This window comes from Scleropages formosus, chromosome 2 (genome assembly GCF_900964775.1).
Source record: "Scleropages formosus chromosome 2, fSclFor1.1, whole genome shotgun sequence".
NCBI lineage: Eukaryota > Metazoa > Chordata > Actinopteri > Osteoglossiformes > Osteoglossidae > Scleropages > Scleropages formosus.
Window position 1 is genome coordinate 16,573,774 of NC_041807.1, and position 26,684 is coordinate 16,600,457.

The 26,684-nt window shown below is 44.6% G+C and overlaps 1 protein-coding gene across 7 annotated transcripts in view; it reads left to right on the forward strand.

The window, feature by feature from the left end:
- Positions 1-3,208: 3,208 nt before the first annotated feature.
- The window catches only part of abcc9 (ATP-binding cassette, sub-family C (CFTR/MRP), member 9), a 33,450-nt gene continuing 9,974 nt past the window's right edge, over positions 3,209-26,684 (forward strand). For 3 of the 7 annotated variants that reach the window (XM_029249633.1, XM_018747288.2, XM_029249634.1), the window contains exons 1-33: positions 3,209-3,584; positions 4,078-4,331; positions 5,653-5,812; positions 8,292-8,433; positions 9,274-9,395; positions 9,731-9,897; positions 10,269-10,511; positions 10,840-11,031; positions 12,292-12,456; positions 12,968-13,123; positions 13,294-13,428; positions 13,705-13,867; positions 14,233-14,273; positions 14,437-14,579; positions 15,290-15,398; positions 16,081-16,188; positions 17,233-17,305; positions 17,538-17,643; positions 19,233-19,271; positions 19,694-19,732; positions 20,338-20,439; positions 20,585-20,669; positions 20,954-21,034; positions 22,107-22,244; positions 22,644-22,769; positions 23,001-23,100; positions 23,423-23,667; positions 24,005-24,171; positions 24,644-24,713; positions 24,846-25,003; positions 25,225-25,317; positions 25,671-25,773; positions 26,041-26,151. In XM_029249633.1, the coding sequence (XP_029105466.1) occupies positions 4,299-4,331; positions 5,653-5,812; positions 8,292-8,433; positions 9,274-9,395; positions 9,731-9,897; positions 10,269-10,511; positions 10,840-11,031; positions 12,292-12,456; positions 12,968-13,123; positions 13,294-13,428; positions 13,705-13,867; positions 14,233-14,273; positions 14,437-14,579; positions 15,290-15,398; positions 16,081-16,188; positions 17,233-17,305; positions 17,538-17,643; positions 19,233-19,271; positions 19,694-19,732; positions 20,338-20,439; positions 20,585-20,669; positions 20,954-21,034; positions 22,107-22,244; positions 22,644-22,769; positions 23,001-23,100; positions 23,423-23,667; positions 24,005-24,171; positions 24,644-24,713; positions 24,846-25,003; positions 25,225-25,317; positions 25,671-25,773; positions 26,041-26,151 (3,915 nt within the window). In that variant the 5' untranslated portion in view covers positions 3,209-3,584; positions 4,078-4,298. Of the gene's footprint in view, positions 3,585-3,660; positions 3,943-4,077; positions 4,332-5,652; positions 5,813-8,291; positions 8,434-9,273; positions 9,396-9,730; positions 9,898-10,268; positions 10,512-10,839; positions 11,032-12,291; positions 12,457-12,967; positions 13,124-13,293; positions 13,429-13,704; positions 13,868-14,232; positions 14,274-14,436; positions 14,580-15,289; positions 15,399-16,080; positions 16,189-17,232; positions 17,306-17,537; positions 17,644-19,232; positions 19,272-19,693; positions 19,733-20,337; positions 20,440-20,584; positions 20,670-20,953; positions 21,035-22,106; positions 22,245-22,643; positions 22,770-23,000; positions 23,101-23,422; positions 23,668-24,004; positions 24,172-24,643; positions 24,714-24,845; positions 25,004-25,224; positions 25,318-25,670; positions 25,774-26,040; positions 26,152-26,684 lie in introns of those variants that run through there. The other 4 variants (XM_029249637.1, XM_029249636.1, XM_029249632.1 and 1 more) reach the window with 3 other exon arrangements.

Genomic DNA, 26,684 nt, shown 5'->3' on the forward strand with positions numbered 1-26,684 from the left:
GCTCCTGCCCCGCCCCCATACAAGATTCACATGGTTACCTACACTCCGGCCCACTTCCGCCTGGGACATCAGGAAGCCGCCCACACACTCGCCCTTAACTCACCTCCCTCTCAGCGCTGTTCCCACCATGTCTTAGGGTCCCAGGACGATTCTTCGGGGCTCCCTATCAAGGCGAAAGCTTGACTTCGTTGAAAGTGAAAACGTCCCTGCCCCCTACCCGTGCTTGGCCCCGAACCGCAGTCCCTTTTTCCAGCTTCACTCCCAGCATTCAGATAGTAATGTCATTCAGAGAACTTACAATGTGATGCTATATAATCAAACTTAACTGCCAGATTTCTCTGACATTTGTTTTGCATCAGAGAAGTTCTGTACACCAAACTCAATGACATATTACACATCAAGGGCCAAAACAAAAATATATCAGAGAATAGACAGAGTTTTTCAATTGAACATACAACTTACATTTATTTATTTAGCAGACACTTTTCTCCAAAGCAGCTTCCAATGAAATCTATGTAGTGTTATCAGCCCACACACCTTATCCACCAAGGTGATTTACACTGCTAGATACACTACTTACAATGGGTCACTCATCCATACATCAGTGGAACACACTCTCTCTGTCACTCACACACTATGGGGGAACCTGAAGAGCATGTCTTTGGATTGTGGGAGGAAACCCATGCAGACACGGAGAGAACATGCAAACTCCGCACAGGCTGAGCAGGGATCGAACCCATGTCCTCTCGCACCACCCACGTGAAGTGAGGCGGCGGCGCTACTCGCTGCGCCACTGTGCCGCCCCACAGTGTTATCATGGCACAAGTTAAAAATTCAGTTCCCTTTTATGATATGTCCAGAGAGTATGAAAATGATTCATTGCTGTATAAATGGTGCAGTGTTTGTGGTGAACTGCGCATGAACCGCACACTCTCCTGGGAACACCCTGGGTCACTTAGCCTGTACTTGAGATTTCCAGGTCTTTCCAGAGATCTGACATAACTGTCAGAACTTGTGACTCGGGCCTGTTCTTGTGTTCAAAAATATATTTTCTTGTTTAATATCAATTTCCTGTGCAAAGTTGTCAAAACAAAGCAGCCTGTAGACACAGTCTGGATAAAAATAAATAAATAAATTAAGAAGCAAATTCCCACTGGAGTAAACATCTCTGTCCTGTGATATCAGCAGCCATGGGTAAAGGAAGAGCGATGAATCTTTTTCTCGTTGGCCATTCAAAAGGTCCCCTCTCTCCCTTCCAGTATGATACGCAAGTCAGCAGTGAGTAAAACAAACAGGGACTTTCAAGTGCTTGGTCCGAGTCCCCCTGAGTCCGGTAAGCAGGGGATGAGAAATAAATATGAGATCCCAGCTGCACGTCTGTTCATGATGTTTCCCATGCTGGGATAGAAGAGAGCGAGACAAGAGCTGTCAGTCCCCATGTGAGGTTGAAGCTGAATCTTTGTGTAGTGGCCAGTAGGTGGTGTAGTGGTTTGGGTTAGGCGGGGCTATGACTAACAAAAGGTTTGGAAATACACTTGATACAAACAGATCTGGTAAATACAGAGTATGAGAGTGTAAAAATATAAAGGTGAACTGGATGAAAGCCACACGACATGCTAAAACCACATCACACAATTTTATACATGATGGGACCCAAGGTTAAAGTGGAAGTAAGGATGTGTTTTCATGTCTGTAAAAATGTCGCGTTTGATCTCAGAAATCAAAAGCAGCCATGCCACAAATTCTGGAGAGAAATGATATGGAAAAATTACTTTTTTCCAGCTGTAGACATAAATAGCAAAGAAAAACCACATGAGAGGCAGAAGTCACTTAAGTGTGTTTGCTTTTGGTCTTTATTCAAAGACAGCAGGGGAATCACAGTTACTGAGAAGATAATCAAAGGGCGTTCAGGGGAAACATCAGTCCCGCAATTCCACTGGGCCATCGGAAGTTGACAGACTTTCGAGACACTGTACAGGTCTACAGCTCTCTTGGCTGCCTGCTGCTGGCTGGATGAGGGTCAAGATAAATGTGTAATGGGGCTATGATGTGGTGCTCGGCGTCAGGTCACATGCGGGTGTCATGACGATTGGCCGATTGCAGCAAACCTCTGGTAACCTGCTGCCGCTCAGCTTGTAGGCGAAGGTACGCTGGAGCCTCTGCAGCGTGGTGACAGGAGCCCACAAATACCTGGAGCTGAGACAAAAGAGCGCAGAGTGAAATCTAGAGGTATTTCTGTCTTGTTAATTCCATTTAATGGATATCTTTTGAGCACAGGCCCAAAAACCCATCAGATGTACTGATTTATTCTGTGTAAATATATTTATGTAATAACATGACTCTGAATGCACTGTTGCTGTGTTTACATTACTCCATTTAGCTGAGGCTTTTCTCCAAAGCAACTTTCTATGCTAAGCCTCTTACAGTTATTTATCATTTCATAAACATGGGTCATTTTTACTGGAGTATTTTTTAGGGTACCTTGCTCAAGGCTCTTACAGCTGGAGGTGAGATTCAACCCAGCAACCTTTGGGTCAAAAGGCAGCAATTCTCTCCACTACACTACCAGCTGCCCCTCTTACCATCTACTTAGCCGACACTTTTGTCCAAGGTAACAAAATGCTAGGGTTGTATACTAAGCTACTTACAGTTATTTATCTATTTATAGAGCATGGTATTTTTACTGGAGCAATTCAAGTACCATAGTCAAGTAGAGTACAGCTGGAGCGGCATTGAAACCACGAACCTTCCACTTGCAAGGTCACAGCTCTAACAACTATGCCATCTGCTGGCTGGGAGCCCTGATGCATAATGCCATGTTTAGATTTGTATGACTTTTTTTAAAGCCTTTTTTGAACACTAAGCTCACCATTTCCATTTGATGAGAGTGGCTTCAGAGAAGGGATCAGTGTATTATGTTTATATGCAGTTGTTTGGGATTTGAGCCCTGCTTGAAAACAGATGTAGGTGAATTTCATCCCCAAAGGCATGTACGCAACTGGAACTGGTCACAAAGATAAACTGATGAACCTATTTATATCCAAGAAGGAAAAAAAAAAAATAAAAATAAAAACAACCAGGCAGGTACTTTGTATAACTGATAAACTGTTTTTTTAATTGCAAAACTGCCAGCAGTCATCCATTATGCAGTAATATCTGTGTCCTGCACACGGCAGGACTGCGTTCATTTCGTGGACGCAATCTGTGACCTAAATCCAGTGAGAGGGACTCTCCCCAAGATGCTGTCGCTGGGTGCTGATGCTGATACTGGATGCTGAAGAGTGATGGTGATTCTGGATGATGAAGGCTTATGCTGATTTTGATGCTGGATGTTGATTCTGACGCTGAAGCCTGATACTGATGCTGGATGCTGATCCAAAGCCTGATGCTGGATGTTGATCTTCACGCTGGATGCTGACTGTGACGCTGAAGCCCGATGCTGATGCTGAAGCTGGACCCCGCAGTGCGCTGTGAGCTCCGAGAACACGGATCTGCTGGAGTGTGAATGATGCGCGCAGGGAAGCCGCACAACCCGCGCAGCGCCGGTGAGGGATGACGAGGAGGTGCGCGGAGGCCGGGAGTCGGTGAGTGCGCGGAGGAATGTGGCGTGCGACGCGGTGTGTGTGTGTGTGTGGCGTGTAGTGGAGGACACTGCAACGCATCACAACGTTAAAGGACGGCAGATCATGCCATGACATGGTGGAGAAGACGGCTGGCATTTATTAACATTAATATTATTAGCATTAACATTCATAGGGGGGTCTTAAATTGCGGGTCTGTGCGTCGTACGCAGCAGCGCTTTCTCGGGAACCAAAAATACATCAATATCAATATCGCTCGGTGGAGTTATACACTGACACTCATATCGGAGGAGACACTAGGGCTTAGCCTGCCTGAAAAACGGGACACACACACGTTCCCTCCTCTTCCTACACCTGGCTGGTACAGTGACACATGAGACACACACCTCAGCAGGACGACAGAGAGACACTTCCCACGGTCATTCTGCGCATTCGTTGCAGCAATGAATGCAACATTGGTTTATTTTATTAATTTTCCTTTCCCCTTTCCACACAGCTCGGACCGTTTGGGTCGGCTAGGGTAACCCCCCAACCCCCCCGTGCTAGCCGCTGCCTGAAGAGCGTCCCGCCAAAGAGCGCGGAAACCCGAGAGGACGGTCGAGGTGGGGGCAGCGGAGCAGCGCAGCCTAAAAATACCGCGGTGCGCGAGCGCCATTGCGTCCCCCGCGAGCGGCCCGGTCACACGCAGCGACCCCGCGAAGAGCGCGCGCCGCACCGATGGCGATCTGTCAGATACTAGTAACCCCCGAGGTAGGAGCCCGCCGGCCGCCGCCTCTCGCCTTTGTCTGCCTCCGCGCGCAGTGGCAGAGGTGCTACTTTACCGCTTCACTGGCTCCACTTTACTGTACTCACTGGCACTGGGCTAAATATAGACATATATGTGTTTGTTATATTGCTGGCTGTTTTTATTATTCATAGTTTCAAAGCTAGCCTACAGTAGTGGGATGCCTCAGAAATCTGCTCACCAAAAACTGACATTTCACCTCAGGCCACGAATTTACAAACAAAAATATAAACAGAAGCAGAAATATGTGCGTTGCATTAATAAGCACACAGGTGTCAAAGCAATCCAGTGTTTGTATACTGTGTTTTCATTTGTTTAGATTTAGATTTGATCAGCTAATGGTGCGTGACACCACTGTTGGGCTTCATATTCCATACCATAGGCATAGGCTGCTGTGTGTGTGTGTGTGTGTGTGTGTCGCGCGCGCGTTTTGTGCTGCCATGTTACACTCTGTCACACCGTGTTTGTGTTGCAGAGAAATAATAGCTTAAGTTAAATTCTCAGGCAACTAAGTTAATAATAATAATCTTCTAAATGCTGGTGACAAGTCTATAAAGTCAAAGTATTGATTTAGCTTCTCTTTCCACTGTAACCCAAGTCAGACGTACCTATAGCCTATAGTATAGATAATAATAATTCACATTTTGTCAGGTGCTTTTCTCCAAAAGCAACTTACAATGTTAACTTACCATTATTTACCCGTTTATACAGCTGGGTCATTTTCCTGGGTCAGTTTAAGGTAAATTCCTTGCTCAAGGATGCTACAGCCAGAGGTGGGAGTCAAACCTGTGCGTTTTTTAGGTTGAGAGGCAGAAGCTCTGGTTTCTACACTACCATTAATAATAATAGAGTACTTTCCAATTGATTTCTGTTAACCGCTCATAAATATAAGGATTTCCAGGAGTGTAACAATTTGTTGGGTACAGCGGGTAACAAAAATTTTTACCAGTTGTACTTAGAGAAGTTATGCACAGCTACGCCGGTTTGCTTGAACATTGAGGTAACTTCCCCCCTCCACTGCCGTTATGTCTATGACTGGGAAATATGGACGCAAGCTTTCTGTTATTTGTTCATTCTCTGTTTTTTCAGACGGTATTAGTCAGGTTTTTTCACCTGCCTAAATGTCTTATTCTATTGTGATTCATTTCCGCTCCAGTTTTATTGATTAGGATTGTTTAAAAGTGATGAGCGTGCTCTGTGCTAAATGGTGTGTGACGGCCATCTCCGTCCTGCCGTTAACCCATGCTGAGCCGGTGTCCTTTTTCGCGCTGCCCCCACATTTCTCAGAACCAGTCGGCTTCCCCGCCACTCTCCTTCTGTGGCAACGACAGGAATGACTCGTACAGCGTGGAGGACGGTGTGCTCAACAATGGCTGCTTCGTGGATGCTCTAAACCTGGTCCCCCATGTCTTCCTCCTCTTCATCACCTTTCCCATCCTCTTCATTGGTATGTCAATATGTCTCCTGTTGTCATATCCACAGAAAGTACTTCTGTCAGAGATTTGAAAAAATCTGACATGGCAATAGTCTTTAAAATGTATTTGTTATATGCTGAAGTAGAATCGCTGAAAAATCAGGGAGATGGTTTTTTAAGCTTTTTGCATTTCAATATCCTATCTATAAGTGATAGTGCTATCAAAAATCTTGAAGGTGTAGTGCTGCATATGTGTGTTGTCCGGATGGTTGCCTTATCGCTGTGAATGTTAATGGAATGTTTTTGGCATTTTAGGCAATTTATTTGGAGGTGCACTCATTGTACTCAGTCATGGACAAAATTAAGTTTTAACGGTGTATTTCTAGAAACTTTGAGTCACAATCAGAGCTGAAGCTCTTATGCCATAGATATTGGGACACATAACATAGATGACTGGTGATGCTAAATTGCCTGTAGTGCATCAATGGGTAAATGAGAGTGCGTGTGTGGTTACCCTGCGATGGACTGGTGTCCTATCCAGATTGTACCTCCCACAACCTTGTGCCCAGTGCTTCCAGGATAGGCTCTGGTTCACCACAACCTTGCTGAGGGCAAGCGATTATTGAAACTGAGTGGATGGATGCAACAGAGATAACTCATCTGTGCTGCACGGAGGTGTATTTCTTCATGTCTGAAAGGAGGGAGCATATATCTATTTCGCCCTCCCTGTTATGCATGCATGGTTACAATTATGGTTGCAACGTGGTTACAGTTTATCTGCAGACTCCACTCCCTGTAGAGTTTACGTGGTACTTTTTTACCTTTCAGCACTAGAGCATCTTTTTATTTTAGGATTGTTGGGAGACTGTAACGGACAGTTAACTTGGCAAGACAAAATCTCTAAAGTGAAAGAGTCATAGACATGACAGAAGACTGCAGTGGCAGGTGGTGGCCTGTATTTATGTATGTATGTATGTGCATTAGAGTTTTATAGTTTGACTGGTGTTTCTCAAATGGTTCTTTCTGCCACCTGATAGGGCTCTTCCTTTTGCCTTTTGAATCAGTAGACTGTGCCTTTAAATAAGTGGTAATGTTGGTCCATGGTTCTTGATCATGAAATCACTAAAACCTGTAAGCCAACCCATCACAACCTCACAGTAGGTCACTACTGGAGAAGCCCCTCCCAGGGTATAGTGCCTTCTTAGAAATGTAACGTGCCAGAACTGTACGTCACTACAGGTAGATCACCGTGATGGTGCAGTGAATGGAGCCCCTGTCCTTGGGTCTGATGGTTGCAGGTTAGAATTCCATCTCCTGCTGTGGTACCCTTGAGCATCATGCTTATCCTCAGTTGCACTTGTGATTTAAATGGGTAAATTTTAGGTAGCTTAATGTTGTAATTCCTTGGAAAAAAGCATTGCTAAAAGAAAATGTGCATATAAGATGAACTTGGAGAGGAATAAGAAGCATTAGTTTTGAAAAGTAAGTGTCCATGTTACATGGAAAGGGTTCCTGTGAGTGAACCATCACGTATACTCTTGGGAGTTCTTTATTTAGGGTTTCATGTCATTGTTTTGATGAGTGCTGTATCAACATACACTGGCGTCCCGTCCTGGGTGTGTCCCCTCCCCCTCCGACCTTACGCCCTGTGTGCCGGGTTAGGCTCCGGTTCCCCGTGCCCCGTATGGGGTGAGTGGTTTGGATGGACGGACAGTATCAACATATAGACCAGGAGCTGCTGCTTATTGATGAACAACGTCACTGTCTTAGCATAAGAGGAGATGGCCAATGGGAAAAGAACAAATGACTGTGTCTAAACTATTTGTTATTTCAGCACCAAGAAACAGCTGATTGCTATCTTCTCCATGACTCCCTCTGAATTCCAGAGATCAAATGATATTTTTATCTGAAAATACTCTCCTGTGCCAAATCACATGACATTTACATTACATTTACATTTACATGTGTGTAATTCACCAGACACTTTTTTTCCAGAGTGACATACAGCTCAAAGAAACCAAAACTGCATCTCATAAACAGAAGGGAGAGATACAGTTTCAGACACATGATTCTTTGGTATAGTCAGTTTGTCTCGTACCACCATATAAACCAATATAGTCCAATATCACTGTTCAGTCAGCATACAATACATGAGTACTTGCATAAAGAATTGGTCGAGAGTACATTTTTTTAAACTGATGATGTAATGAAGGTTTATGGAGTAGATAGCAGATCAGCAAGAGAAGTTGGTCTGAAAGAGATGTATTTGGAGACCCTTCTTGAAAGATGAGAGATTCAGCAGTTCTGAGTGAGACAAGGAGCTCATTCCGCCACAGTGCAGCCAGAACCGAGAACCTTTGGGATTTTGATTTTGGACATGCACGCACAGATTGAAAGTGTGCACTGTTTGGGCAATGTGTAAAAATAGAGATATAATAGAGATAGATGGAGTCTTGGAGCACTGAGTCTGTTGCTGTCTCTCCTTCCCACCTAATCTATCCTGTTCTCATAGGCTGGGGTAGCCAGAGCTCCAAAGTGCAGATCCACCACAACACATGGCTGCACTTCCCTGGGCACAACATGAGGTGGATCTTGACCTTCTCTCTGCTATTCGTGCACGTGTGCGAGATTGCCGAAGGCATCGTCTCCAATGGGTGGGTCCCTGGAGGAGTGTACAGCGGAGGATGGTTGGGTGTAAGGGAGGACAGAGGGGTGCAAAGAATAATAGAAAGGATCACTTTAATTGTTGACTGCAGTTATAGATATGGCTTTAAAAATTAGAAGGCATTATGGCTTCCAGTGTTTTCACTGATTGTAGTGCTTTGAGTTATACAACAGTTCATATATATTCATATCCACTGCAGTTACACTCAGCTGGTTTGATTTTTCATCCAGTTTCCCTTTCTACTTATACTGGCACTAGTAAAACCTCTTCACCTCACTGCTCTGAACCTCTTTATTTAAGATGTGAATTAACTTGACTTTGCTTTTGATGTATGGTGAGGTGTAATACGAGTTTTGATTTTTTCATTTTCTCAAACTTATTTAAAGATTACTGTTTAAGAAAGGGAACAACAAAGCTGGTCTTTCTGTCAGAAAGATTGAAGCTCATCCAGACAACGCTGGCCATCCCAGAGGGTCATGTATAACTCAACTGAACCCAGATAGTCTGGGAATTTTTTTAGAGACTAAAAACCCAGAGCTGAAAATATGTAAAAAAATGTAAGACTTTGGAAAAGGCAGTGATACTAAAATAACAGTGTAACACAAAAATTTTCCATGCTTCCCTGAACATTGTCAAATATTGGAGCAACAGTATGTTTCACATATTTCCTGCAATATTTAGAATAGTGTTTCTTCAGATTTTGTGTGATTCTTTGCCCAAATGCTGAACCAATTTCTAAATGTTTCACAAAAAATATTTTGGGTACTAGTATTGCCTTAACTTTCTATTTTACAGTTTACCTTATGCATTTATTCTTTTTTACTACTAGGCATATGGAGACCAATCACCTCCACCTCTTTATGCCAGCGTTCATGGGGTTTATAGCTGCCACAACATCTGTTATTTACTACCACAACATTGAAACCTCCAACTTTCCCAAATTATTGCTGGGTAAGTCAGTCCATGAAAAGTGATGTGTACAATTGGGCTGGTCTTTCAAGCAGTCAGCAGATGATGAATGTGTGTGCTAATGTGTGTGCTACAAATTACTTAATTACAGAAAGAGCTAAGTGACCCCATGGTGTGAGAAGAATTCAGGTTTTCCCACACATTTGGCTGGTTTCCTCTCTAAAACTCCATCCGTCAGATCATTCAGCTATTAATGCTTTCTGACATAATGCTAATGTATAAAACCCTTTAAGGTCTAGCCGTCAGGTCCTGAGAAGGTGCAAGGAAGTCAGCAGATGCTTGCTGTGCTTAAGATCCATTTTCCGACTCCTTCACAGCGCTCTTCATTTATTGGGTTCTGGCCTTTATAACCAAGTCCATCAAGCTGTGGAAGTATGCTGAGTACAAGGTGGGCATCCAGCACCTGAGGTTCTGCATCACCGCCCTGCTGGTCATTCTTTACGGGTTGTTGATGGCTGTGGAGATCAATGTCATCCGAGTCAGGGTGAGCTGTCATCCCCGCCTGTTTCATTTGCAGTTCTACATGTTCGTTTGTTCACCATGGTCTTTTCCTGAATAAAGAAAAAGCCTTTTGCTTTAATCAGAAATGCAGAGCAAAGTCAAGTCAGTTTGGTTTGGTGTACTGATATCAATATCTGCGGAATTTACTATAAATCTGTTAGACAGATTCAAAATGTGCTAATTTGCAGTAGAGTTCCTGACTTCACGCAGATGGCACAGCATCTGAAGATTTCATCTTTCTCTCATTTATGAAGTTATGACTGTTTAATGGTTGCATCAGTCTGTAAATCCCTCTCTTGGTTGCTTCATCTCTGGAAATTCTGGTCCATCTGCCCAGTGTTTTCTCTCCTGCAGAAATATGTCTTCTTCACGAACCCCCAGAAGGTCAAACCACCGGAGGACCTGCAGGACTTGGGTGTTCGGTTCCTGCAACCCTTCGTTAACCTTCTGTCTAAGGCCACCTATTGGTGGATGAACCCCCTCATCATGGGCGCCCACAAAAGGCCTATTGAGCTGAAGAAGATTGGCAAGCTGCCCATTGCAATGAGAGCCTTGACTAACTACCTAAACCTAAAGGATGCCTATGAGGAGCAACGGGTAAATGCCCATAAAGTCAAATGTTTGCAGGTTTCAGTCCCAGGAGAGGCCCTATTGTTCAGTGTTTCCACAGGATTTTTAATCTTGTAATAATTTATTCAGAAAAATCAGCTATTGTAAGAAGACATGACAAGGGTACAGCTATTTTTAGGTGGAGAAAAAATATTGTGAGCTTTTTAGTATAGAAGATGGAGAACACAGGGTTTGTAGGAGTGTTTGAAACTGAGCGAAATTGACACTGTCAAGAATGGCCACATGTTATATTGAGTGTTGAATGTCAAGGAGATAATCCCAGCCATTGTCATGCTGATATCCTCTACTTTGACAGCACAACGTTGATGACCCAGAGAAAGCTCCATCCATTTGGAAGTCCATATACCGAGCCTTTGGTCGTCCAATCCTCCTTAGCAGCACCTTCCGATATCTGGCCGACCTACTTGGCTTTGCTGGTCCACTCTGCATTTTGGGCATCGTAAAGCGTCTGGGCAAGGACGAATCTATGACAGAGCAGCAGGATAAAGTGAGTTTAACTGCACTGGGGTGTGTTGGTGGGCATAAATAATGTCAAATGAGAGCTTTTACTGTCCCATTGAAATGTTCTGCTGTATTTCAGCAAGGGATATTGTAATAGCAAGGTGCAAAGTCCATTCTGCATTGTTCTGTCCAGGAATCATTTTGTGTACATTTTCTCTCTTTCTTCTGTTTCTCACTAATGCCTGTAGCTCATATGAATAATCAGAGTTACTTAAGGATAGTAGAACAAAGTCACAGTTGTGTATCATTACAAGTTGTCAAGGCCACCACTACAAATTTTCCCGTGGAATTCATTTGAGTTTAGTGTCAGGTGAGACGCTGGAATTGAATGCCATTAAAAAGTGAGCCGCATCCGCTGTGATTTCTGTTGCCACAGCACTGTTTAACCCAAAGTATTGTCTCTGCAAAACACAATATGCAAGTTCAGGTAGGGAGGTGGTCGGGATATAAACCCTGCTGCGCTGCTCAATCCCAGTTAGGCCCTTGTTCCCAAAAGAACTATTTAGGTCTGGTAAAAAGAAACATGCAGGGGGTGCAGTGGCGCAGTGGGTTGGACCAGGTCCTCCTCTCTGGTGGGTCTGGGGTTCGATCCCCGCTTGGGGTGCCTTGCGGCAGACTGGTGTCCCATCCTGGGTGTGTCCCCTCCCCCTCTGGCCTTACACCCTGAGTTGCCGGGTAGGCTCCGGTTCCCCGCAACCCCGTATGGGACAAGTGGTTCAGAAGAAAAAGAAGCATAATTTGTTCTTGGAGAATTAATTGTTAAAAATTTCTTTTGAAAAATGGTAAATATTATTGTTTTAAAATGTTTTTATAAAATGTAACAAATGTGTAAGCTCAGTACCAGAGGACATGTTTAGTTCTCGCAGAGGAACTACCAAGCCATGCCATCCTGCACCTGGTGTGCCTTCTTTAGGTGTAGGCAGTGGCTTTCTCTGTGGGCTGTGATAGACCCTCACAATGGAACTCAGAAGAGCTGGAGTGCTGGAAGGTAAACAGGCTGAGACCTGAGTCACTGCAGGCCTGCATACCTGTGTGACATGGAAAATTCCCCCATCAGGTCGCACTCTCTCAACCCTCAGCCTCCTCAGCCCTACTCTGTGTGTCACCGTTATGGGAACATTAAGGGCTGGATTTGATGGACCTTTTAGGTCAGAGCCTATACCGATTAAAACAGCCTCACCTCAGTTCCATGGGTGGTTAAAGAAAATGAAGGGGTGAAAATGCTGTTTGTGCTCCTTTATCCCAGGCATGTTTCTTTGGCGTATACTTTCTGTCATCCCACGAGTTGCTTCAGAAGACCACAGTTCTGGCTGTGCTACTCTTCCTGGCTCTGGTGCTGCAGAGGACCTTCTTGCAGGCTTCGTATTACGTCACCATTGAAACGGGCATCAACCTTCGGGGTGCGCTGCTGGTGAGTAGGCCACTCTACCATTCAGAGAAGTCACAGTCACATTAAAAAACAGATGGCCCTCTTAAGATTCCAGTGGCCTGGAGCTGAAGAGAACAACATCTTTCCATTATAGAAGTCTTATGAAACTCAAGAGCAGTGGCATAAATGTTTTAAAGAACGAGCATTTTAGTGCATGACGTGTAAGGCTGTTTCGAATTCTGGTAAAGCAGGGGTAATGAGCTCTTAGATATCCTGTGACATACATTAACGCTCAGACTAAACAATGTGTTCAAGAAAGTCATAAAATGTAGTTTCATCTTTGAAAATGCTCAGGGAACAATAAAATATATAAGCAATAAGCAAATGTAAAATTCTGTTGCTTCCCTGCGATGGGCTGGCAACGCATTCGGGGCTTGCCCTGTCTCCTGTCCAACCCTTCCGGGATATGCGCTTGAAGGTGGTTGTTGAAAGTGTGTGAGTTAGTGAACGGGACTTCTGCTGTTCAGTTTTTTCTAATTCTTCTTCCATTAAGGCCATGATCTACAACAAGATCCTGCGCCTGTCCACGTCTAACATGTCCATGGGAGAGATGACCCTTGGCCAGATCAACAACCTGGTGGCCATAGAGACGAACCAGTTAATGTGGTTCCTCTTCCTGTGCCCCAACCTGTGGGCCATGCCAGTGCAGGTGATTTGAATCGGTCCGCATGTTCCGCCAAACCTCTCATGATCCCTCTGACTGATACATACACACACTGGTAGTACTGCTGAGCGCAGACAAAGTATGACAAAGTGTGCAGGAACATCTAATAAAGGCAGTCCTATGGATGTGAGCTGTGATTGTGGTTGCCTTACCAGATCATCATGGGGGTGATCCTGCTCTACTATTTGCTGGGGCCCAGTGCCATGATCGGTGCATCGGTCATCGTGCTCCTGGCCCCAGTGCAGTATTTCATTGCCACCAAGCTGGCGGACACACAGAAGAGCACGTTGGTGAGGAGTCGCTTGTGGTATTGTGGGGAGGGGATGGGTTGTGACATTTCACCTAGACGGCTTTTTTGGGGAAAAGCCCTTGTTTTCTTTCTCATTTCTGTGTCACTGACTGCTTCTCACATGGTGGTTAGGCTTGAAGAAAGACACTTAGCCATCACCTCCCCCCATTCTTGTTTAAGCGTGAGAGCAGCTTCCTCCTAAACCTCAGAGTTGTGTTTTTGTTACTAACCCGGCGCCGTCTGAGCGCTTCAACCTCCCCCCTTTGACTGTTCCCAGGACTACTCCACAGACCGGCTGAAGAAAACTACGGAGATCCTGAAGGGCATCAAGCTGCTGAAGCTGTACGCCTGGGAGAACATCTTTTGCAACAGTGTAGAAGAGACCAGGACAAAGGAACTCACCAGCCTCCGCACCTTCGCTCTGTACACCTCCATGTCCAGTGAGGGAGAGTTCCAAGCAGAAGATCGTAATTTTGCCCTATGGGCCTCAAACCCAATTCTCCTTAATTACCCAATTTCACAAAATTTCAAAGGACAAAGGCTACAGCTTTCTGAAGCTTCTTTTAATAACTACTGTATTTTGCTTCATTCCCTTAGTATAAATAGTATATTTTCTGAAATGTATGTCACTTTGGAGAAAAGTGTCTGCTAAATGAATAAATGTAAATGTCAATTTAAATAACATATTGTTAACACTGAGAGGAGTGGGTTTGAGTAAAAACATACAAACAACCCTTTTGTAACCCCCGTTTTCCACGGCCCCTGTTGTAAACATCACTGACATCCACTCTCTTTCTTTATACAGTTTTTATGAACGCTGCCATCCCCATCGCAGCAGTCCTTGTGGTAAGACTTGTATTGCTGTTTGGTTTCGTACGTTTACATTTAACAGCCTTGAAATGTGTGCAGCATCCCAGATGAATGTGGTATTTAAAGTTTATTGAAGAGACACGTTTCATGCGCGAGACATTCAGTCTGCATGTTTTTGCTCTCCTTTCCCTGGCTCCAGACATTTGTCACACACGCTTACAACAGTGACGCTCGCCTCAACCCTGCAGAGGCCTTTGCTTCACTGGCACTCTTCCACATCCTGGTCACCCCACTCTTCCTGCTCTCCACTGTGGTCAGATTTGCAGTCAAGGCTCTGGTTAGGTAAGATGACCTCTGTTGGAAATTATTTTCTGTATTAAATTATTCACACCCCACGGGGGCGTGGTTACGCAGTGCGCTTGGCTGGGTCCTGCTCTCAGGTGGGTCTGGGGTTCGAGTCCCGCTTGGGGTGCCTTGTGACAGGCGTCCCGTCCTGGTTGTGTCAGCTAAATGAATAAATGTAATGTAAACCTGTGTGTGGTGCTACTTGTGGATGTACTTAAGGCCAAGTTGTCTGCATTCTATGTGCTCTGCTGGTCATGTGCAAAAGCTATCAGCCGCGAAAGTAGTTATATGTATCTCAGTGTTGGTGACCCACAACTTGCCTTCCAAGATAGTTGCACCATAGGCTGCGATTTAACTAATGCAAATTAATTCTGAAACGGTGGAGATCCAGTGTACAGTAAGCTGATCAGTCTGATGTAAAACCATGACCATGGTTGGATGAACTGCTATGACATGGTGTAGATCCATGTATATAGCACAAATTCAATGGCTTTACCTGTCCCTCAGATGTTCCTAAAGTAAAAAATATTTACTTTTAAAAGTGAAGAGAAAGAAACGCCTTTTGTAAGAACAGGCCCGTGAATCCTGAGTGGTCCAGGTTCTGACCTAGTTTCGGAGCAAGTAGGAGCGAGCAGGGCAGCAAAATATGTGACGTGAAGTGGTCGCAGATGGGTGTCGGCTGTAGCTGAGCGCCCATGTGCCAACAGTGTACAGAAACTGGGCGAGTTCCTCCAGAGCGACGAGATCGGCGACGACAGCTGGAGAAATGGAGACGTGTCTGTCTCACTGGAGTCCTGCAAGAAGCACCTCGGTGGGGTAAGCATGTCCCTGACACCCGAGTCCACCCCCCCATCCTTTCACAGACCCAGGGCTGAGCCCTCTCCCCCATTCACGCACACTTGCAGCCATTAATCGCACCTCTAAATAAGTTCTGCCAACTCATTCAAGAGGAACTTGATTTTTATTTTGGTTTTGATTAATTCAAGTTATTGGCACCCTTTACTTTAGCCTTTGCAGGGCCCTATACTTAGGCTTATTTATTCTTATGAGTAAAATTTCCTCATTTGTTGAAGTTGTTGGTTGACAGACATTCCTGGAACTAAATAAAAATAATATATATAAATACTAGCTGAAATGTGTTTTTTAGCACTTTCTTCAGACAGTAGCTGTCTCGTTTTAGCTGGATTTTATGTTAATCCTGCTGCGCTTGTAAGTGTAAGAAGACTTGTGCAGCTGGAATGTTTCAGGCTCAGCTGTGTTCAGTGGGAATGGCTTTGACCCGGTAGTTTCTCCCAGAGAGAAAGTAGCTGACAATGTGATTCTCTGAGGAGCTGTGAATAGCACGGAGACTGGTGGGGGGTTGGGGATGGCGTGTTCCGTGTCTGGTGGTGGAGTGTCCTCTCGAGTGTGGACTCCGTTCTGGGGGATATGATCTCAGGCCTCAGTAGAGGTCTGTTCTCACACTCCCTTTCTGCCCTCCGATCCCAACACTCTGTAGACCAAGGCGCTGAACAGGAAACAGCCCCTACGTTACCAGCTCGACAGCTACGAGCAACCAATCCGCAGGCAGCTGCGCCCAACCGAGAGCGAGGATGCTGCAGTCAAGGTCAGAGGTCATTGCCGCTGCAACGGAACCCATAGTCTAGTGAAGAGTCTTTCCCAGGCTCTGTGTCTCATACACTGGCACATTCACATATATGCATGTCCATATTTCATTCAGACTTCATGGCCGTAACTGCATGGTCTCAGTAAAGAGTATCCTTCCATGTCTCCATCTCATGTCTGCCATATTGCAAATTCTTACATTGAATGACAGAATAACCCGATTTATATTTATAACTCTTATTCCACTGGCAGGAAAATACATTCTATCTCTGCTGTCCCTTTCCCTGGGTAGCTGTATAATGGGACATAGCCTCTAGGTCAATGCATTTGAGCACATTAATGGTCCACTGAAATATCCACGTTTTCATGAGAAAGCAGATAAACAATGTGGCTGTTTGTGTTAAACGTAAGCACTGGTCTCTGGCTTCCGTTTCCTTTAGAAACCACAAGGCTGTGATAATGAGCCCAGTGCCTTTGTGATCGTTGAGCAAATGAGAGCATCGCCCCTCACCCCTCTGCTTTTACTGTCACATCTGTTTGGCAAGCTGTTTTAAAAACTTAGCCTATCCTGATATTTTGTGCTTCCTCTCCTTACATTAAGCCATAGTTCATTTTCTCAGGACTGGAGACGTGTTTTTGATTCACTCCTTTTTTCTCAAAACGACAACAATTGGAAGTCATAGTATTAATAATGTGATCCCAGATCTCAGATTTTGTGTCCCGCGTTATTCAAAAGACACAGCACTTGCGGACTAAAACAAAGTGCGCAATTAGAAAATAAAAACATTTATAATTGCCATAAATTAATTAAAGTAACAGAGGATACCTTTTGAAGATTACTTATCTGAAAAGGGTGTTTAAACTTGTAACACATTGCACAGTTTATTTGAACCATAGTTTCTTTGTCTCTGTGTTGCTATAGAAACATGCTGTCAAACCCTGAAGCCTGGCTTCGCTGTTCTTAGTCCCTCGCTCTGCAAATTGGGAATGGCTTTGTGTTCGGTTGTGTATAACCTCATTCACTCTGCTGCCTCTACTATCTCAGGTGAGCAATGGCTTTTTCACCTGGGGAAGCAACCTGTCGACCTTGTCGGACATCAACATCCGCATCCCAACTGGTAAGGTTACCCTGGGTACACGGTGGCATTTCGTGTAAATTAAGGGCCCTGCTAATGGTACTGATTTTCACACCCGGCTTTTAGCCCATCAAGCTGTCTCACAGGGACTGAATGTCTGAGGAGTTCAACTTAAACTGTCCTATACTGATGGATTCTCCAAACATGAGATCTGAGGAAATTTGAATGAAACAAGGCTCCATCACAAAAGCAAAACCTTTTATTTATTCCCCAGGGCAACTGACCATGATTGTGGGTCAGGTGGGCTGTGGGAAGTCTTCCCTGTTGCTGGCCATGCTTGGAGAGATGCAGACGATTAGTGGAAGGGTCTGCTGGAGCAAGTAAGTGAGGAAAGGCAAAAGCTCACACAATTTGAAGACTGAAGCACGCTCCAGGTAGAACAAAGGCAAATGCTGCTCAGCATCAAGTTCTGTTCTGTCTTTCAGAGCTAACAGTCAGCTTGCATCACCTGGGGGAAAATTAAAATTTTTTGTGCTGTACATCTTAATTTGTCTTGTAATGGTGTTCAGTTCCTTTTAAAGGTTATGTCTTGAGAGAGTTCAGTGACTCCTTGGAGGTGGACTCTCTGTGTGACTACAATGCCCAGCTTCTTTGACATGGTTATTGCTAATCAAAGTTGTTCAGATTGGAAGGGGGAAGCCGCCTCCCTCGGCAATCTGGAACATGTCATCCTCCCATCGTCTTGTCCCCGCACTGTGTTTCTTGAGTTTTTTCCCATCTTTAGCTGGAGATGGGCCTTCTGATTATTGCCTTAGTGAGGCACTGGTTTTCATCTGCCCAGCACTGCTTTGGCTGTCAAAGCAGACTGTCTGCCTGAGAACCAGCCTATAGTGCTCTGACTCAATGCTTGGAATCCCCTGACTCCAGCCCTCCCACCTACCCTCCTTACTTTAATAACATGCCTGATCCTGACATCTGCTGAGCTGCTGAAGACTGGTGTCGGTGTAATGTCTGTCTTTGCACTTCATTCGTTGCTGCTTTCGAGAGCTTTGTTAAAAACAGAGGACTGTTTTTCATTGCATGCTTAGTTTTAGAGATGGGTCTTTGATTACCATCAAAATACAGAACAAAGAACTGGCAGAGTCCCATTCATGTCAATGAGCATTCATTTGTCAGTTAGATTAAATACACATTGTCCACAAATATCTCATTCATTATCCCTGCAGACAGTGCATTTGTTTGAGACAAGTGTTGCTTGCTTTAAAATAGACTTGCTAAAATGCCTGACGATTAAAAAGTCTGTCACTTCATAATGAAGTTAACGTGAGTGGTTTGGGTTGTTAGTATTGTAAACAGAATTTGATACTGTACGTAACTGTACATTTACAGCTTTGGTTTTTTTATGTTGAATTCTGATGTGTGGTAAAGGGATAGCTTCCAAAGGTGCTCAGAATCAGCACATGTTGGTCTCCTCGGTGTTTTCCAACCAGAATGTTTGTCCGTCCTTTTATTCTGGATCTGCCAATATCAGTGATGGCCAGTGTGATGATATCCAAACAGCCTCTTTAATGACAGCGACGGTGCACTGCGACTTCCTGTGTGCTCTGGCCTGGGCCTGAACTTTGACCTCATAGGCACGTTCCCAGCCAGAGGTGCCATACACTTTCCTGGGAAAACATGAGACTGGACATGCAGCTGTCAGAATTCACAGTTTCAAGACTAATGTACTGTAGAGTTTGCAGGTGTTTCCAAAGCCCCCAACCCTGAAAAGCTGTCAATTTGGAGGTCACACACATCTAACTGAAAAGGAGAAACCAGTGAGGAGAAGTTGCTCTGGGTTGCAACGTTTGTCAGGATAGCTGAAGTGCACCTCCGTGTCATTCAGAGAGCGAGGTCTGCCTTTGCACTCCTCGTACTAACCCACACCACGTGTGTGTTTTGTTTCCTGTGTGGTCCTCGATCCAATCAGACTGCCTGAGTGTGAGATGCTCCACGAGGGGAATATAAGGTATTTCCTCTTGGGTTTTCTCCTTCTTTCACGCTGCTCCACCCATACGTACATCATCCTCAGAGAAGCCATAACACAAATATCCCTGCTCAGTATGAAGGGTCTGAGACTGTTACAGCATAGTTAAAGGAATGTATTTAAGCAGGAGGTGTAGAAAAACAAATTAGAAAATTATGACAAACAGATGGATTTAATGGTGATTGGGAAGGAAGAAAAATAATTTTTGTTCTTACATCACAGTAAGTCAGTTATGCGATTACAGCAAGACATTTCATCGCCATAAGTCAATAATGCAATGACTGAATTACCGAGAGTCTGCTTGAAGGGAGGTGCATCTTTGTGTCCATCTGAAAAGCTGTGATGTCGTGAGTATGCGAGGCATTTTTTTCTGGTTGAGCCTGACATGTTAACGTGACTTACAGTGTGCATGAGACGGAGATGTCTTTCGAAGCTGACAGGAGGTACACCTTTTTGTATTCCTCTTCTGAAATGAACAACCCCCACTCCACCCTCGACCGCTGAGACCCCCCTCCTCAGCTGTTCCTGCTGTAACCTCCCTTGTTGTGTTTGTATTAGTGAGCAGTGGCACTAGCACTCTTCATACCCATATGTGCTAAGAGTTGTACTCCATAATTTTGAGAATTGTTGTTATTCCAAAGTGGTTCTTACATGGCAGAATTTTACTTTCTTTGCAACGGTACGTCGCATGAAATCATAGAGACAGCACTGTTGTTGCTAAAAATAGATTGAGTCTGTAATATTTACCATCATAATTTATGTGCTGAACCATTCTGAGCCATTTACTGCCTTTAACTCCCAGCATTGTGATTTTTGCTGGCACGTAGTGATCTGTGTTGACCTGTGTTGACCTGTGCCGCCACCCATTAACACATTTGGTGTCCTTTCATTGACCTACCTGCTTACTTCTGACGTTTCGTGCTTTGTGATTTCTCTTGGGTTTGTGAGAGAAACCTTGCACCCACTCTCAGATTTTTCTTTCTTTCTCACTCTAACTGGCCCCAATCTCCTTAACCTCTTCTCCTCCCCTCATTTTCCCCAAATTCAGTAAAAATAGAAACTCAGTGGCCTATGCTGCTCAGAAGTCCTGGCTCCTAAATGCCACGGTAGAGGACAACATCACATTTGGAAGCCCTTTCAACAAACAGAGGTAAATTAGTAATTGTTGAGCAATAAAGCTTTGCCGCATAGCTTTAACTTCATTTTGGTTAACTGCTTTGGGACTTCTTTGAGAAGTATTTTATTAGAAACCACAAAAAAGGAGGACCTGGTTGAAAAATACAATCTCTTTCCAGATATAAGGCTGTCATTGACGCATGCTCCCTCCAGCCAGATATAGACCTATTGCCATTTGGAGACCAGACTGAAATTGGAGAGAGGGTAGGAAATAACAAAAATTCTCTAACTTCAAATGGTATTTTTCTGCTCTTAGACCCTTGCTCAGATCTTCAGCAACATAGATCAAGTCTGCCAAGGTAGCTTAATAACCATTATTTAAAAGCAGTCCATGAAAGACCAATATGTAGTTTGTGCAAAACATATATTTTAATTTGTGTTAAATTGCTGTAGTCCTTCCAATGCTAAAATTGACACTTTTAGTCACTACTCAGTCTTAATCTTTTTTCTTTTACTGGAATCATGTCATTGACATTTATTTTTTCCAGGGGATTAACCTAAGTGGAGGTCAGAGACAAAGGATTTGTGTAGCTCGAGCGCTGTACCAGAACACCAACATTGTCTTCCTGGTGAGAACCATGTGATCAGGAGTCAAGGGAATGGTCCACCCTTCTGCTGTACCGTATCTTAGACTAGTGCTTACTCCACCCTTCTGCTGTACCGCATCTTAGACTAGTGCTTACTCCTGCTATGCTGTACATTCAAGCTAATCTCAACTGTTTTTAAAGTGACCAAATTACCACTTTGTTGATTTTTAACCACATGTCCAAACAGAGAGGAGGGGATATTGGATAAGAAAATGTATTCTGTTGCAAAGTCCAGATGGGTACACTAGTTTGAAATGGAGATACAGGCTTGAAATAGTGACACAAGTTAGAGGTACAGACAGTGCTTTTAGATAGAGACAGTAGTTTGTAATGAGACACTAATGTGAAACCGGGGCATTAGCTATTGGTACAAACATTGGATTGATACGAGGACATACGTTTGAAGAAAGGACACTGAGTTAAGACAGTGCAGAAGGGGCGAAGGGTGTGGGCCTGGCCCCTGCTGAATGGAAACTGGAGAACCCTCCAAATGAGCAGGTGGGATGGATCAGGGTCTTGGGCCAAAGTAGCTGGGTCTTGTCTGCGCCTTTGCCGGCTGCCAGAACATGTCACAGTGAAAGCATCCCTTGCCATCTGTCTGCGCGGCAGCGTTGTGGTGTTGTATTACCCCTGGTGGGAAAGCGTTGCATCTCATGGGCCCTCTGTCATGTGTTTGTGTTCCCAGATCATTTTGTACGGCCGCAGCAAATTTTAATTAAATTTTCTAAATGTGTGTGATGCATCTTCTCAGGCATCACTTGTTGACTAGGGCACGTTTTGGCACTCATGACATACACTAAAAATGTAGCCAACGGAATGGAACGAGAGAGCAGAGATTCTCAGTTTTCGACCACATAGAAGAGCCATGTAGTTTCTTCCCATTTAAGGACACTAATAAAACCTTGAGCGGTTGAGGTAGGGACACGAAGGAGAAGCATTGCAATTTTGGACAGTTTTAATTAGACAAACAGTTTTATTAACTGAAGCAGTTGTTATTTTGTCACGTCCTGACTGTCTTCAACTGACTGAGACAGCTTTTGGCATATATTTCTAGGATGACCCATTCTCTGCGCTGGACATCCACTTGAGCGACCATTTGATGCAAGAGGGCATCTTGAAGTTCCTGCAGGATGACAAGAGAACAGTGGTTCTGGTGACCCACAAGCTGCAGTACCTGATTCATGCCGACTGGGTGGGTATAGCATCTGGCTGGGTCCATGTAGACAGAGGGGGACATTGTGACCCATCCTGCATTGTGCTTCTGCATTTTTTTTTGCCCAGATGAACATGACCAAGTGGGGGGCGCGGTGGCGCAGTGGGTTGGACCGGGTCCTGCTCTCTAGTGGGTCTGGGGTTCAAGTCCCGCTTGGGGTGCCTTGCGACGGACTAGCGTCCCCCCCTGGCCTTACCCCCTGTGTTACCGGGTAGGCTCCGGTTCTCCGCGACCCCGTATGGGACAGGCGGTTCCGAAAATGTGTGTGTGTGTGTGTGTGTGTGTGTGTGTGTGTGAACATGACCAAAGGCATCAAGGTTTTTTTTTTAATATTCGCCACTGGTACACCCCTGAGACCTCTTTTATATCGTGCTATAGATCATTGCCATGAAGGATGGCTCAGTGTTGCGAGAAGGAACCCTGAAAGACATTCAGAACAATGATGTGGAACTTTATGAACATTGGAAGACACTTATGAACAGACAAGATCAAGAGTTGGAAAAGGTTATTCCAATGCAGCATGCAGTTCAACTGTTAAGAACCTGAACTTGTTACTGAAAAGTTTCAATTTTCATAATACAGATACTGTATCTTTTAGCATGTCATGTCCCTTTGTGGTTTTTAACTGTCAACCATCATGAGTGAAACCATCTCATCTAGTAAAACAGTTGTAAATTGTATGTGTTGTACCAGCTTTTCCATGGTTACCTGTTGGCTTTTCTCATTTTCTCATAGGATACGGAAGAGGATAGCCAAACTGCACTTGAAAGGAAGACTTTAAGAAGAGCTTTCTACTCCAGAGAAGCCAAAAACCAGGCTGATGATGAGGATGCAGGTGAAGATGACTCATGTGAAATTGGATAGCACACACACACATTTTCGGAACCGCCTGTCCCATACGGGGTCGCGGGGAACCGGAGTCTACCCGGCAACACAGGGCGTAAGGCCAGAGGGGGAGGGGATACACCCAGGACGGGACGCCAGTCCGCTGCAAGGCACCCCAAGCGGGACCCGAACCCCAGACCCACCAGAAAGCAGGACCCGGTCCAACCCACTGCGCCACTGCACCCCCAATTGCATAGCAATGTGTGATAATATCTTTTGTGGATTGAAGATTTAAACTGATGGAGATTCCATTCTTTGGTCTCCTCACACAGAGGAAGAGGAGGAAGAAGACGAAGAAGACACATTTTCCACAACCACCAGTCGGCGTTCAAAGATTCCCTGGAAAGTGTGCTGGAGATACCTGTCTTCAGGTGGCTTCCTCATGGTGGCGATGATGGTTTCCTCCAAACTACTTAAACACTCAGTCATGGTTGCTATTGACTTTTGGCTGGCCAACTGGACCTCTAGTCTTCAGAATGTCTCAAGCAAATCCAGCAATATCACTCTGGACGAACAGGTGACACCTTTCCTCCAATCATGTCCACCAGGCCTTCACAGCATTGTCCAAATGTCAGCCTTTTGCATCTTTGTTCTGTTTTACACAATCTACAGCTGATGACAGTGCTGAAAAATGTGTGAAACAATTTGCTAATTATCATATAGTTCCTTGTCAAAAAGCCTCATGGTAGCTCAGAGTTGCTACACTTTGCATGCCCTTCATCATTGTTGCCTTTAAAAATGTATTTAGCAGACTTCCCTTGGTCTCTTCATTTAGTTTTATATATAAGATATATAAGAAGAATTGGGTTTCTCTCTAATGCGGGCCTTTTTGTAACACAACATTCTCGTTGCAGGAGAGCGCGCGGCACCGTTCCTATTATGTCCCTGTATTCAGCATCTTGTGCGGGGCAGGCATCATCCTATGCCTCATCACCTCTTTGACAGTGGAGCTCATGGGTCTTGCTGCTGCCACCAACCTGCACCACAACCTGCTCAACAAGATCATCCACGCACCCATCAGGTACCTCTGAGATGGATCATTGGTAAATGAAAGGCAGGTTGTGTTGATGTGGTGGAAGAACTTGACTTGGTTAAATTTCCAGAAATAAAACCTTAGTAGATCCTAAGCTAATGAATGGGTTCAAATGTAAAAGTATAAATTCTGTAAGTTGAGTGTCCAGTTTTGTATGGGGAAAGCTGCAAGTTTGTTTTATTTGTTTTGGCCTGATGTTAACATTTTGATAAAGATATCTGCTAAATAAATTAATGTAAATGTAAATCTTCTTTGAATAAAGATATCTCATGAGAAAATAACATATTGTAATTATGAAAATTAATTGCAGAGTTAATCCGTGGTAAAAGCATACTTATAAGTGAAAACATTGATGTCTACTGGGTCCGGGTGCTATATCGATAGTATTTTGTGTCTTCTAGACCGAAGAATGTTTCTGGGTGTAATGAAATTAAATTGAATTTTACAATTGTGTTTTCAGGTTCTTTGACATTACTCCTCTTGGTCAGATTCTGAACCGTTTCTCAGCAGACACCAACATTATCGATCAGGCAAGATGAAGATCTTTTTCCCTTCATTTTATCATTCTTTGCAGAAACTGTGAAAGTTACAGCAGACAGATCCATTCACTGATGCCATAACTCATTGAGGACAACTCAATCCATTTTGGTTGTTCCCTATAGCACATTCCGCCCACCCTGGAGTCCCTGACACGCTCCACGCTGCTCTGTCTGTCCGCCATTGGTGTCATTGCATATGTGACACCTGTCTTCCTCTTTGCCTTGGTGCCACTCACCGTAGCCTTCTATTTCATTCAAAAGTATTTCAGAGTCGCTTCAAGGTAAGAGGCGTTTTCCATGTGGGATTCTCAGATACAAAACCTCTCTGACTTCAGTATCCATAAGGGAATTTTTCAGAATGAAACATTACACATGAAACGATATCATACAGTTTGCCAATAAATATGTCTGTATGACTGGCTGTGTAGTTGTGTGCTCCTGTGAAAGATCCTTCTCCAGGTCTTCTACCTGAACATTTTCCTTTCTGTGCCTGTGTTGTCAGAGACCTCCAGGACCTGGATGACTCTACCCAGCTTCCCTTACTCTGCCACTTTTCTGAGACGGCTGAGGGCCTCACCACGATCCGTGCATTCAGGTCCACAGATGTCTCAGAGCTAATGTCACCTTCCTGATTCATGGCTCAGCTATTCTCCCCCACTGGGCCTTCTGTGGAAGCCTGATGACTGTGAATTGGTTTCTGTCTCCAGTGAGGACACTGAGATAGCTTAAGTGCTGAAATACATGGTTTCCCAAAAACAAAAGACTGTAAATCTCAAGACCCAACTGTGGAGAACATTAAATTCTCTACTAATCTTGGCCTTTCACTCCAGTCCAGCTTATACACAAATATAACATCCATTTTGCAGCATAAAAAGGCCGTGCCTGTCTTGACTTTGTCATTGGAAAATGGCTCATATCAGTAACTTTTATTATGCTCGTTCTTCATAGGCATGAGTCCCGCTTTAAGCAGCGAATGCTGGAGCTCACAGACACCAACAACACAGCCTACTTGTTCCTCTCTGCTGCCAACCGGTGGTTGGAGGTCAGAACGGTAAGCGATACATCTTAAGTCACATTAGTACAGAGACCCCAAGGGCTGACTCACTTGCACACTGTTAACACTTACAGGAGAGAAGAGAAAGGATAGTACATCTTTTTACACACCATTAACGGAGGAGGATGTTGTTTGCCTTTTTCTTGTGTGCAATGAGTTACAAGTCAGATTTTGTAAATAGGGTTTTTAAGTTTTTTATGAATCTGAGATGGCTGTCAGCGGTACTGGCCATTGTTTAGGGTTCACACTCTACTCTTCTTTCAGGACTATCTGGGGGCAGTGATCGTGTTGACTGCGGCACTGGCAGCCATATGGGGTCCAAATTACGTGCTGGACTCCGGTCTGGTTGGGCTGGGCCTCACTTACGCCTTAACAGTAAGTCAGGGGCCTCTGGGATGGACCCCTTGCTGCATATTCACATGGGGGGTATGCTGCAGGGAAAGTGCACATGGTTCTCACATTTCATTACATGCCCTTTCTTTTATGTTTTATGAGGGTTGTTCCTCAGTGGTAATATTATTATTTGTTCCAGAGTTCCATTGAGTTCCAGTTTTTTTTCAGCCTGTGTTTATGTGCCTGAGCTTATCGGGATTCAGGGCACACACACACACACATTTTCGGAACCGCCTGTCCCATACGGGGTCGCGGGGAACCGGAGCCTACCCGGCAATACAGGGCGTAAGGCCAGAGGGGGAGGGGACACACCCAGGACGGGACGCCAGTCCGTCGCAAGGCACCCCAAGCGGGACTCGAACCCCAGACCCACTGGAGAGCAGGACCTGGTGCAACCCACTGCACCACCACGCCCCGGTCCAACCCACTGCGCCACCACGCCTCCACCGGATTCAGTGCATTTATGGATAATTACCTCAAATCTGAACAGCGCTCTACTGTCGCCCCCAATTATA